This window comes from Vombatus ursinus, unplaced genomic scaffold (assembly GCF_900497805.2).
Source record: "Vombatus ursinus unplaced genomic scaffold, bare-nosed wombat genome assembly UNPS02014841.1, whole genome shotgun sequence".
Taxonomy (NCBI): Eukaryota; Metazoa; Chordata; class Mammalia; order Diprotodontia; family Vombatidae; genus Vombatus; species Vombatus ursinus.
In genome coordinates, this window is record NW_020954619.1 from 11,068,309 (window position 1) to 11,081,201 (window position 12,893).

The window sequence follows — 12,893 nt, forward strand, 5'->3', positions numbered from 1 at the left end:
GAAATATAATATTCAGTTGATATACTGAATAACCATAGGATCATAGATTTAGAGCCTGAAGGGGTCTTCACAACCATTTAGTCCAATGACCTTATTTTGTATATTAAAGCACTAAGACCCAGAAAGCTGTGACTTTCCCTGAAGTGATAAGAGCCAGAGACAGGATTTGAACTCAGATTGTGTGACTCTAGACTCACCCAAGTACTGTGTCATTATAATAGTGTTAAATTGAAATGGTACACAATAGACATTAACACACTTTTTAAAATTACTGTGGAAGGAAATTAGCTCATCCACCAACTAGGCTTTTCACTAAAGAGCTAGGGGAAAAAAATCATCATTTGGAGAGAGGGGAATTTGGATAGTCTAGGAATGAAGCACTGCCTCAGGCATAAGAATATTTGAGGTCAATAAGTAAAAGTAACTGCAATGTTAATAAATATGGCTGCTATCTTCTGGGTGACAAGAGAGCTGGTAGGAAATTAATGAAAGAGCTACATGATTCTGGCTTATTAAAACAATACACTGGAGCCTCACTATAATATAATTTGCTATCAAGGAGAATTTTGTAAAAGGCGGGCACCTGCTAGTTCCAGTCCAAAGGGGGATAGTTACCAGACTACTAAAAGCTGTTCTCCTAATATGAACCTTGAGGGAAATATCATAGTAGGACTCCAGTGTCATTTTGCAAATTAGCAGAAGTTAAGGAACAGCAGACAACTGATTTTCTGGGAACCAAAATACAAATATAATGGCGAAAAATGAACCTTTATTAAAAGCCTAAGAGAGGGGACAGCCTAGGGTAGTGGAAAGAATACTAAATTAGTAATCCAGAGACCAATGTTCTGGTCCTAGCTTGCCACTCCACTCCCCACTGCAACCAGCTGTGTGATTGGACAAATCACCAGCTCCCTGTGTCTCAGTTTCCTAATCTGTAAAATGAAGGGGTTGCACGATCTCTAAGGTCCCCTCCAATTCTTAATGTTTTGTTCATACTATAACCTCTCTCTTAACAGGTTGAATTAAAACTTCACCTCTAACTTCATTCATAACCTTTTGCGGAAGCTCCAGAGTTGCCCACTAGGTTTGTTTATTCCCAGTAAGGATTACAGATGTTCCTTTCCTTGGGTCCTATGTAAACAAACAGCACAGCAGAAGATGCTAAAGGGAGTCTTTAGCAAATTTTCCATCTCTTGTATCTCCACAAGAACTTCCTGATAAGATTATCCTAGAGAGGGTCAAAGCATGAACAAAATGTAATGAATAGACCAAAAAAAGGTAAGCTAATGGTGCCTTTTTTTGGAGTGAATAAAGGCTACCTTCAGTTTAGTTTCTTATATATCACCAGAACCATATATTTTTTTCAAGTCCCACAGCTTCATCGATGCAACTGGGTCAGAAGGAGGCATGGAAGACCAAGCTATGATGACATTTCAGAACAAGAGAGGCATGGGCAGGGAATGTCATGCCACCACCACAAAAAGCCAGAACTTTGGAGAAGCAGAGTACAATATGCATTACTGAGAGTATCACTAATGATCTGATACGGACCTCCCTAGATTGAAATCTCTCTAAGGCCTATCTTGCCCACTGCTATTTCACTTCTTGGATTTTGGCATCCTGAGAACCTTGGTTCCTGATCCAGCCTCTAGTTTAATGTTAGCTTGAATGTCATTTTAGAGTTCATCCCACTTTCCCTGAGGACAGGCAATATAAGGGAGCGCTTTCCCTCAACCCCAGTGATTGTCTGATTATCGGCATATGTTAGTCCCCTTGCAGAGCAAATAGTAATTTCTGATACCCTTCAAACTGTTTTCTTCACGTGTGGCTCAGACAAAGGTTGGCTTAATGTCCTGCCAGTCCCCTAGAAGGTGGCTTCAGCAACATCAAAGCTGTAGCAACAATTAGAAGAGGAAAAAAAACTCTGCAAAAGTAGCTAAACACCACGGGCATTTGTGACTATTGGAGGTAGCTGCCCTGCCTACAGCACTTTTTAAGGTCCTCCAAGGTGGGCAAAGAACTTCTCAACACTAAAAACTTGTTTCTGAAAAAAATATTAAAGAATCTAGGGGAAAGCTCCCAGTGTACTGAAAAGATCCTCTGTGTAGAGGATTTCTGAAAAGATGAAGACAAGAATAACACAGGGTGAGAGCTGCATCACCTGGGATCTGTACCAATAGAAGGAGTACCACATCAATGAAATAAAACATCATATTGATGTGCTGACTAATCATAGGATCACAGAGTGCCGGAAGGGGTCTCAGTGACCATCTAGTCCAAACCCCTTACTTTACAGATTAAGGTCCTGAGACCCAGGAAGCTGTATCTCTGGATTCCTAATTTAGTGCTCTTTCCACTATATTAGGCTGTCACCTCTCTTAGGCTTTTAATAAAGGTTCATTTTTCAAGAATATATTTGAATTTTGGGGCCCAGAAAATCAGTTGTCTGCTGCTCCCTACCTAACTTCTGCTTCTTTACAAAATTACATGGGATTCCTACTATGATGTTTCCTTCAAGGTCCATGTCATAAAAACAGCTTTTAATGGTCTAGTAACCAGCCTCCTTTGGATTGGAGTGAGGAAGTTCCTGCCACATTCATAGACATTCATTCCAGGGGATGCCCCACATCTCCATCCACCTAGAGAACCAAATGCTTTCTGTAGCACCCGTCACTTTATAAAAAATAGTCTCTAGAAGGTGATGTGGAAGGGTTTTTCATGAGCTAAATGAGACTTTTCACATACATACACACATTCCCTTTAGAATGGAGAAGAATGCTGATCAACAAATTATCAGGCTCCAATAGAAACTATGATATCTTCCTAAACCAGGGCCAGGACTGGACTATTGCTGCTTTGGTGGATTAATTTTTCTGCAAGATTTGGCTACTCTCATCTGTCATGATACAACCCATGTGAGCAGGACTACCACCCTGCATACTTATCCAACAATGTGTATGCATCAAGTCCCACCCCTAGTCATAATATAATTTGTGGTAGATCCATTAGGTCTCTCTTAGTCTACCACCTGGTGGATTGCCAGTCAACAGCTTACCACTAAGGCTTATCTGAGAGTTGGTAACGCATGGCGTATGCCCACTTCTTTCTCCCAGGCAGTTATCTACTCGGGCAGAGTTCTACACAGGAAAGCATCATCCATAAAGTGTTCTGCATACCACCACAGGTTAAGACCTCCTGGGCCTCCCTATCTACTCTCAAGATGACCAGTTCTCAAATCCTATTGCTGATCTTTACTCATACTAATAATAGCCCTCAAGATAAAACTGCCAAGCCCATGGATATTATAGATCCCATTGATAGTGGAATCAGGGGGTTCTACAAGAGTTATCAACTTGATTTTGGCCAAAGAGAGAGCAAGCACCCCAACAGTAACACACAGTCTCAGTGTATGGTGTTGAAAGTAATTCAATGGTAATGAAAGTAACTGAGAGATGTCCACATTGGTTTGGACCAACAGGAAATGGGGAAACCAAGTTTCTACAAGAACAAGCACGAAAATGCTAAAAGGCATTCAACCTAGATATCCCTAACTCTTCCCAATAATGTTAGTGATCAGTCAAAGAGTGCAATACAATTCAGCTATGACATACTACTCAGGAAGAACTACACTTCACACCCATCACTACCAGAAACATTGCTCAGAACAGATATACACCACATCCAGCTATAGCCCCAAACCAGAGTTCCTGCTCCAATACCAAGACTATTGGGATGTGTCTGACATGATCGAGTTGGAGAAGTTGTTACCACGTAGGCTGTACAGTTATGCAATTAATCTAGTTCCAAGAATTCCAAACTCAACTGGATAGGTACTCTCTGACCAAGCCAGAGACAGTGTAGAATTTCTTAAAAAAAGAAAAAAAAGAACAGAAAGAAGGGATTCATCTAACACTCCACCTCCCAGACTTGAGCCCCAGTGATAACTAGCTAAAAAGATTTGGGGATTATGACTTTGCCATAGCTGCATAACCCTGAATTTCATAACTATTGAGACCAGCAAGAAGCAAGCTAGGTGGCACAGTGGAGAGAATGCTAGGCCTGGAGTCAAGAAGACCTGAGTTCAAATTCAACCTCAGATACTTACTAGTTATGTGATCCTGCTCAAGTCACTTCTGTTTTCTGAAGAAAGAAATGAAGGAAGAAAGGAAGGAAGGAAGGAAGGAAAGAAAGAAGGAAGGAAGGGAGGGAGGAAGGAAAGAAGGAAGGAAAGAAGGAAGGGAGGGAGGAAGGAAAGAAGGAAGGAAGGAAGGGAGGAAGGGAGGAAGGGAGGAAGGAAAGAAGGAAGGAAGGGAGGAAGGAAGGAAGGAAAGGAAAGGAAAAAAAGAAAAGAGAAAAGAAAGTAGCACCCCTAATCCTTTATATCCAATCTGACAGACCAGCTGGCAGGAGTGATGGAATTGACTTTCATGGGGCATACATCCGGTCCAAACATGGAAAGATGGTGAAATAGATAAAAACCTTCTAGCCCTGATATAATCTATGCATCTGGTTATGTAAATTATTTTGTGCAACACCCCAGTAGTTTTTTAAGGATTCATGAATTTTATATTTCTGAATCTGCCAGAGCAAGGTAGTCATGGGACACCTAACTGATATACTCATTTATTCCCAGAGCCCAGCCCAGCACACCAAATTTGTCTGTCAGCTTCCAACACCCACACCAGCCATTTGCCAAATTGGAAAAATAAAAATTTTAGCTTCATTTCACACTTCTCCCTGTCATGAACTCTACATTACAGCCAAACTAGATTACTAGTAGTTCCCAGAACCTGACAATCAATCTCTTTCTCTATACAATCACGCCAGTCATTTCCATCCTAAAATACACTCCCTCCTCAGCTCTGACTTTCACAAGACTGACCTTCCTTCAAAGCTCAGTTCAGATTCAACCACCTTGATCTAGCATTCTCCAATTACCCTCAGTTGCTGGTGTTCTCTCCCTGCTCAAACTACCTAGCCTTTATAGTTACGTACAGGTTATGCGGCCCTGGTAGTCTATAAGCTCCTTGTCTTTACATTCCCAGTGTCTGAGGACACATACTAGGCCAACAAGGAGTGTGTTAGAATTCAAGAAAGATGGAGTTCATATTGCAATGAGAGACCTCTGTCTTCACAAAGAAATCTGCAATAATTCTTTGACCATAGCTGCTTTGACCGCACCTAGCTTTGACCATAGCTTTGACCCTGACCGCACCTTTCACCAGTCTGCTGAAACTACCCAAGGCTTTCTAGTGCTCACTGGAGGTAGAAGTCAAAAGCAGAAGAAGCATTTAGCCCTATCTCTATCTTCCTGTACAATATCCAGTGTCATAATGGAAGCCTACCTCTCCCATCATCCTGCTCCACACCCCAGCCCTGCATGTATTTATCCTACAAGCTGACCATAACAGGAAATTTAAAAAAAAAACCCACAATGTAGGAAAAGTAACTATTCATGATAAAAGTCATATTGACACTACCTTAATATGAAAACAGTAAATTATAGCAATGGTATACCAATAATCATTTGTCCAAACTAATCTTAAGAACCTAGAGCACTTCCTTCAGATAGTGCTGCAGTCCAATCAACACCAGAAATTGAACATCACTTTGGTAGGATCAACTTCATTATTACTTAAGTTATCACAACATCACAATATGCATTCAGATATGCTGTCATGAAAGGCCAATGTGGACACCTAAAGGATCATTCACCTCAACAGGTAAGTTTCTACAGACAGCAAACTTTGCCCCTACCTCCCAACCAGTTTTAATCCACCAAGCAGCACTCATAAAATACCCATTCTCAGATCTAATAACCTGCTCTCTAAAAAGACACGGCATTGGTATCCAAGGGAAAATCAATCTCTGATGAAATCCTACACCTCCCCTTCTATACATATATCATTGGCAGTGCTTCATCATTGCCATGGAAGGGGACTTGTTCAAGACATGGTCACTGTTACAACTATAACACAACATTTGTTGGCATGTCCAGGCGTACAAAGCACATGTCAAGGATCCCATGGAATAGCAGGCTGACTGCATTGCTTGGCAACTCCCACCCTTTCCTAGTTGGCAATAATACTGAATTTCATCATGAACCTGCCCCTATTCCAAGGAAATTATGCCATCTAGTGGTAGTACACACCCTAACTAAAAAGGCTTACTTTCTTCCCTATATTAGGCCTCCCACAACAGCACAAGCTGCCCAACTATTTCTTTTCTTTTAATCTTGTGCTTAACTCTTTTTTGTTATTTTTTAAATTTTTTCTATCTCCTCATCTTCCTTAATTTTTGGACATATCCCATGTGGAAATTTGTTTTGCTTCACTATGCATAATTGTCGACTCCATTCCTGAAGAACTAATGCAGGATTATCCTCCAAACTCTAGATCTATTAGTGTTTCTACTAACTGAAGATGCTTCTTACATTCAAAAGCAACTATATGCTGAACCTCCATTAGAGTCTTCCTCCAGGGCCAACAGACATACAGCCCATCTTGAGTTCTATATCTGAAATCTTCCCAGCTTACTCAGACCAGTCAAAATTTATATTTCATTGGCAATAGCCTTCAAGAAGCCACAAATCCTCTAACACAGGATGAGACAATGAAATAGACTTCTTGGCATATTTACATAAACTGAAACATACAATACTTATTTACTTTCAGTGAAATATGTTAATAGACATTTTATCACATTTAACATAACTGAAAAGACTGTTTATTGATTCATTTTAAAAAACATCTATTATATACCTTTTAAAAATTAAAATTAATAAAAAACTGTGAACCAAAACAATTGCAGTTAAAAGTTTTCAAAGTTTTCTCTATATTTAGATTATACCTAATATGATTCATATGATTCTTTTGCTCCTTCTCCAAATGGGAATTTAAAGTACTTGTAGCCACATATTTGAAAAGTTCAGTTCTAACTCTTGAATGACAGAACTTTTTTGAGATAACACTGTAGGTGAAGTAATTTCTAAGCAAGTCTTACCCACTATCTATCACACTATATTGGTCACATATACTTACCTCTATTTAGTATATGCATTCTCTGAATAGGTTAGAATACTAATTATGGTTAGCATGTGCAATTAACCTTCAATCTTACTTTCTATTCAACAACACAAATGTCTAAGTCATTAAAATGTCTCCAGACACTTTGATGGATACCAAGAAACATAACATTTATATAAAATATTCACGTTATATTATGCAAGGATGGAATATTTTTAAATGCTAAATACATAGTCAATGTCTCTCTAAACACTGTTAAATCAAATATAAAGCTACTTACCTGCATTGACTATGGCATCAGTCTCAAGCAATGTGATGTCACCTCTATAAAGTGAAACTTTTTCACTCAAACTTTTCTTCACTTGTGAAACTTCCTGGGCACTTTCTTCTATAATCCAGAAAGAAAAATGTGATATATTTTAAGTGGTATTCTTTAAGAGAAATGTTATGCATTATAACATGTTAAAGAAACTTTAATATAAGATAGTTTGTTCTTAAAGCTATAGGTCACAAATTGGGTTTTTATTTGATAATCTGATACCTAGATGGCTAAAGAAAAAGATGTGTTAAGTGAACAGGGAAAGAGTATCCCAAAATATTGACTTTAGTGCTAGGCAAACAGCAGCTATTTCATAATTATTTATTGGTTGATTATTTAGATTTCCAGCTATGTCAGTAACAAATCATTTGCTATCATTAATTTTATTGCAAAAATTCCTGTTTTTAATATCAAAAATATACATTGCTAGTTTCAGCTCTACGTAAATTTGTCCTCCCTCCCAGTGATCTTTGGAAACATTATTTGCTTGAGAATAAAAATGTTTGAGGGACATCCTGGTGAAACAGACCGAGGGTCAGCCTTACAGTCAGAAAGATTTGGGTTCAAGTTCTGCTTGTTCTGCATAGACTAGCTATGCCACCATTGGCAAATCATTTCATCCCAGAGCCTCAAGAAAATCTCTAACATGTAGCAGCTAGGTGGCGCAGTGGATAGAGCACTGGCCCTGAAGTCAGGAGGACCTGAGTTCAAATCCAGCCTCAGACCAAACACTTGACACTTACTAGCTGTGTGACCCTGGGCAAGTCACTTAACCCCAATTGCCTTAAAAAAATTTAAAAAAAAAAAAAGAAAAAGAAAATCTCTAACACTCTAAGTTACAGATAAACTGATGATCTGCACTGGAAGAAATTTCCACACCTCTATTTCCCTACATAAATGAAATCATAAGTCCAGGCCAAATATATATGTATGTGTTTGTGCATGTATATATAATATACACACACACACACATATATGTATATATGTGTGTATAATGTATGTAGATAGATAAACGTGTGTGCATGCATGTATGTGTATATACACTCTTAGGATTTATCCCTTACCTAACAGTAAATCCTAAACTTCTTCAGAGAGGGAAACTCAAGCATGAGCAATCATTTCTGTTTGTAACTACTTCTCATTCACTTGAGTACTTATGATTCACCCTGGAGGGAGCTGCTAGCTTAAAACAAGGATCAAAAAAGCCTGTACAAAGCCCAACATGTTTAATATATGGTATTTTTAAAAAGCAAAACTTTACCTCTTCAAACCTGTGTCCTTTTTCTTGATTTCAAAATGTTTTAAAATTATTAAAACTATGTGGCTAATATGACCTGGGTTTTCAAAAAAAGTTTGTTGAAAAAAATTGCGTGAGGACAAAAAGTTAAGCAGTATACAAAAATGTATTAAATGATATAAGTAAAACATTCTTAATACAACTCTATGCTCTAAATGTGCTCTAAAAAATGCAAGCCCAAGAATAATATTTATTCATTGAGCTTAATGTATGAAGATGATTTGATTAGTCCACTGTCAGCAGGACATATAATTGAGGTGAGGTAGGGGGTGTGTGTGTGTGTGTGTGTGTGTGTGTGTGTGTGTCTGATGCATGACAGAAGGCTTACTGAGACTGTATAGTTTGTGGTCATGGAAAAAAGGCCCTTTATATCTCTCTAGTATGTCTTTCAATTTTCACTGGAACTATTTACTTTTCTGTGCATGGGAATAAATAGAAGCTATAAACCATCAATTCATCAATAGGCACTTATGACCTTATGTGCAAAAATATGTAGAGAACCTTTTTTTTGTGGTGGCAAAGAACTGAGACTGGAAAAAGCCCATCAGTTGGGGAATAGTCAAATAAGAGTATGGTTTCAGGAAAACTTGGGAAGACTCACATGAATGAGTGATGCAAATGACGCAAAGTGAAGTGATCAGAACCAGGAGAACACTGTACACAGTAACAGCAATATTGTTAATGATAATCAACCATGAAAAAGTTCGGTATTCTGACCAAAATAATGATTCATGACAATTTCAAAAGGACTCATAATGAAAAATTCTATCTACCTCCAGAGAGAGAGAACTGATGAACTGAGTGCAGATTGAAGTATATTTTTTACTTGTTAAATTTTTTCTTGCTTTTTTCCCACAACATGGTTATTATAGAAATGTTTTTGCATGACTTCACATCTATTATGAATATAATATTGCTTGCCTTCTCAATAGGTAAGGGAAGGGTTAGAGGCAATGAGAGAATTTGGAATTCAAAATTTTTAAAAATTTTAAATTCTTTTTTAAAAATAAACATTTATTAAACATTCAATATGTTCCAGGTACCTTGATAATCATTAGGGATACAAATAGAACATAAAATAGATCCTGTCCTCAAGGACCTTACATTCTACTGGAGGAAACAACATGTCTACAATAGCTACATGTACGATGTGTAGACTCGATGAAGAATAACCATAATTGGGAAGATGCTAGCAGTTGGATGGACTAGAAACAGTCTTCTGCATAAAATGACATTTGAGCAAAATTTTTAAGAAAGCCAAAGATTTTAAGAGGAAGAAGTAAGAAGGGTGAGCATTCTAGGCACGAAGGCAACCAGTACACAAGAGATGATGAGATGAAGCATTGTGTCTGAGAAACAGCAAATTGGTCAGTATGAATGGACAATAAAGTGTGTGTAAGGGAATAATGTGTAAGAAAACTGGAAAGGTAGGACACAGCTAGGTTACTAAGAGCTGTAAATGCCCAACAGACTTTATAGTTGATCCTCAAACTAATAGGAACAACTGGAGTTTACTAAGTAAAGGGGTGACAGTCAAACCTACTCTTTAGGAAAAAAGCACTTTGAAAGTTATATGAAGAATGAACTGGAGTGAGGCGAGATTTTAGATAGAAAGATCAATTAAAAGGCTACTGCAAAGTGATGAGGGCTAGGATATTTCATAAACTGTGTGGTCTCCCAGTACTTCAGTAATAATTATGGCCCTGACTAAGATGACCAAAGTATACCTTGGAGGTCTATCCAGTGTCTAATCATCTCCATTCTAAACAGCACTGAATGAACAGTCAGTAAAGTTTAGCACAGTGCCTGGCATATAACAGCACTTAATAAATGTTTGTTTCCTTCCTTTTTACTTCGATAGGAGATATTCAGCATGGTGTGCCTCTGTGTTAAAAAAAAATATTGATTTCGATATAGCACAGGCATCATGTCCTCTCAAAAAATAGTCATCAATTAATCAAATATATATTCCCTAATTAGAAATTCTGACATTCCTCTATCTCACCATAAGCTTCTGTAATTTGACCTTTCCCTCATCCTAAACCTATTCATTGTCTTCACTGAGACCTCCAATCCTTTCACCCCTTAGTACTTTCTGGGGCCATTGCCCCAGCTCTGACTTCACTTTTCTCCCTTTCCAGTATCTATCCAGTAGTTGGTCATTCTACTCCTACATTGTCTTCAGCTCTCAAATCCTTTCATCTCTTATCTTATCACGCACATCTTTTGCCAAAACTCAGCCCTGAATTGCTCCAATAATAAATCTCCTCATTTCTTATTCACAACATGCTAAACGCAGCTACAGGAAGTCTCACAGCTGTGCTAACTGGGTACATCATAAATTCATGTTATCCATTCACAAATTTGACTTCACTCAACAAGGAAGTTCTTTTATTCTTCTTTAATTGATTCTCCATCTTGATTCCCTCGCTCACTCTCCATAGAGGCTAATCCAAACTTCTCCTCACCCCTTTCTCTCAACTAAGTACCTTGACTCTATTACTGAAAATACTTAGGCCGCTAAATGTGAGCTCCTTCTTACCATATTCTCTTTATAACAAAACCCCTTGACATCTCCCATTTTCTCCTTCTTTCTTCTTCTTACTGCCCCCCATCTATGACAGAGATGGCCCTTCTCTTTACCAAGACCAACACATGTGCATTTCATCCTATCACCTCTTGTCTTTTCCAGCAAATTACACCATTATACCCATACCACCCTTCTCTACTGCCTTCAAACATAACCAAGTCTTCCTCAAGCTAATGTCCTATTTCTTTCAAATCTTTCTTAGCTAAATATCTTCAAGTCAAACAGCTTTAAAAAGCCACCTATACTTATTGCCTTTATTTCTTCTTCTCCCGCTCCCTTCTCAAACCTTTGCACCTAATCATTTCCTAAAACTATTCTATCCAGAATTACTAATGATCCCTTAATTAACATATCTGATGGTCTTTTCTCAGGCTTCATCCTTCTAAACCTCTCTGCTGCATTGCAACACCACTCTCCTGGTTCTCCTCCTACTTGTTTGCTGGCTCCGTAACAGTCTCCTTTGCTGGTTCACATCTGTATCATGCCCCCTAACTGTGGCTGCTCTATCCTAAGACTTCTTCTCCCTCTATGATTTCTCTTGGTAACCTCATCACTTCTCACAGACTGAATTATCACCTCTAAGCAAAAAGTATAGTATATGTGTATTGTACATATAATATATTGTGTACACATAATATTTGTATGTATATATATAAATTTAATGGTTATTTTAATGGTTATAAAAGCATAGCATTCTGAAAACTGAAGGGATGGGATTAAGGAGCAAAAATACAAAAAATACATTAAGGAGTAATTAAAAGGAAAATAAATCCATTATTTTGACTATCATTCCTTTCCTCTATTTCTTATGTGAACTAATATTTTACATTCTGGGGGGGGGGGGATATTAACATTGTAATAAAGGTTACAAAAGGGATGGAAATTCAATTCCCTTTTTTTTCTCCTAAATATCACCATACTAAAATACTCAAATGGATCAGTAATCCTACTGATTAGAGAGTTCCCTCCAATAATGCAGACCCTAACCCATCCATGCCTACCTATGCTTTAAGAATCTTGACCTCATTCTCCCAAAAGTTTGGCACATAAGATCCACCCAACATGCTAGGCTCCTTCCTCATTTTTTATCAACATCTCAAGGATATAAATGGGTCACTTTGGCTGTCCATTTGCCATTCCTTGTTCTTGCCAAGTGCCCAACCCAATCTTCTTTTCCTGTCATACAATTCCTTGATGGTATCCTTTACTTCTGTTCTCCTTCAGAGTTCCCCATCAGTTATATTTTTGCATTCTTTCCACTGTTCTCTGAGCGATACTTATCTTTAGCTCTTTGGAGTTAAGAGTGTTCCATGTCTAGCTGGTCATGCAATACTGGTAAAATATGAGTATTGAAAAGACGGGCCTCTGTTTTAGTGAAATTTGGTAGTCAATACAAGAGTTTTACCATTTCCTGAAAGCAATCCAACCTACTCTTCTCCTCCTATTAAACTCTGGGCCAAGCTCACTGTCCATCTGTACACCCATACGAACCTTAATTACTTGATTTTACATGAGATTATTGGAAATATTAGAAGTATTATAGAAGTATCACATTTTTTCAATTATAAATCAAGACGATTAAATAGATATTATTAACTCAGGGAAATTGTTATGAAGGAAAGAACCTCAATTTTCAACCCAAATGCTTTTATATGACAAGTT

General features: G+C 37.9%; 1 protein-coding gene across 2 annotated transcripts in view; it reads right to left on the minus strand.

The window, feature by feature from the left end:
* Positions 1–12,893, minus strand: part of MACROD2 (mono-ADP ribosylhydrolase 2) — a 2,135,263-nt gene that overhangs the window by 2,060,211 nt on the left and 62,159 nt on the right. For both annotated transcript variants that reach the window (XM_027840306.1, XM_027840305.1), the window contains exon 3: positions 7,306–7,413. In XM_027840306.1, the coding sequence (XP_027696107.1) occupies positions 7,306–7,413 (108 nt within the window). The remainder of the gene's footprint in view (positions 1–7,305; positions 7,414–12,893) is intronic.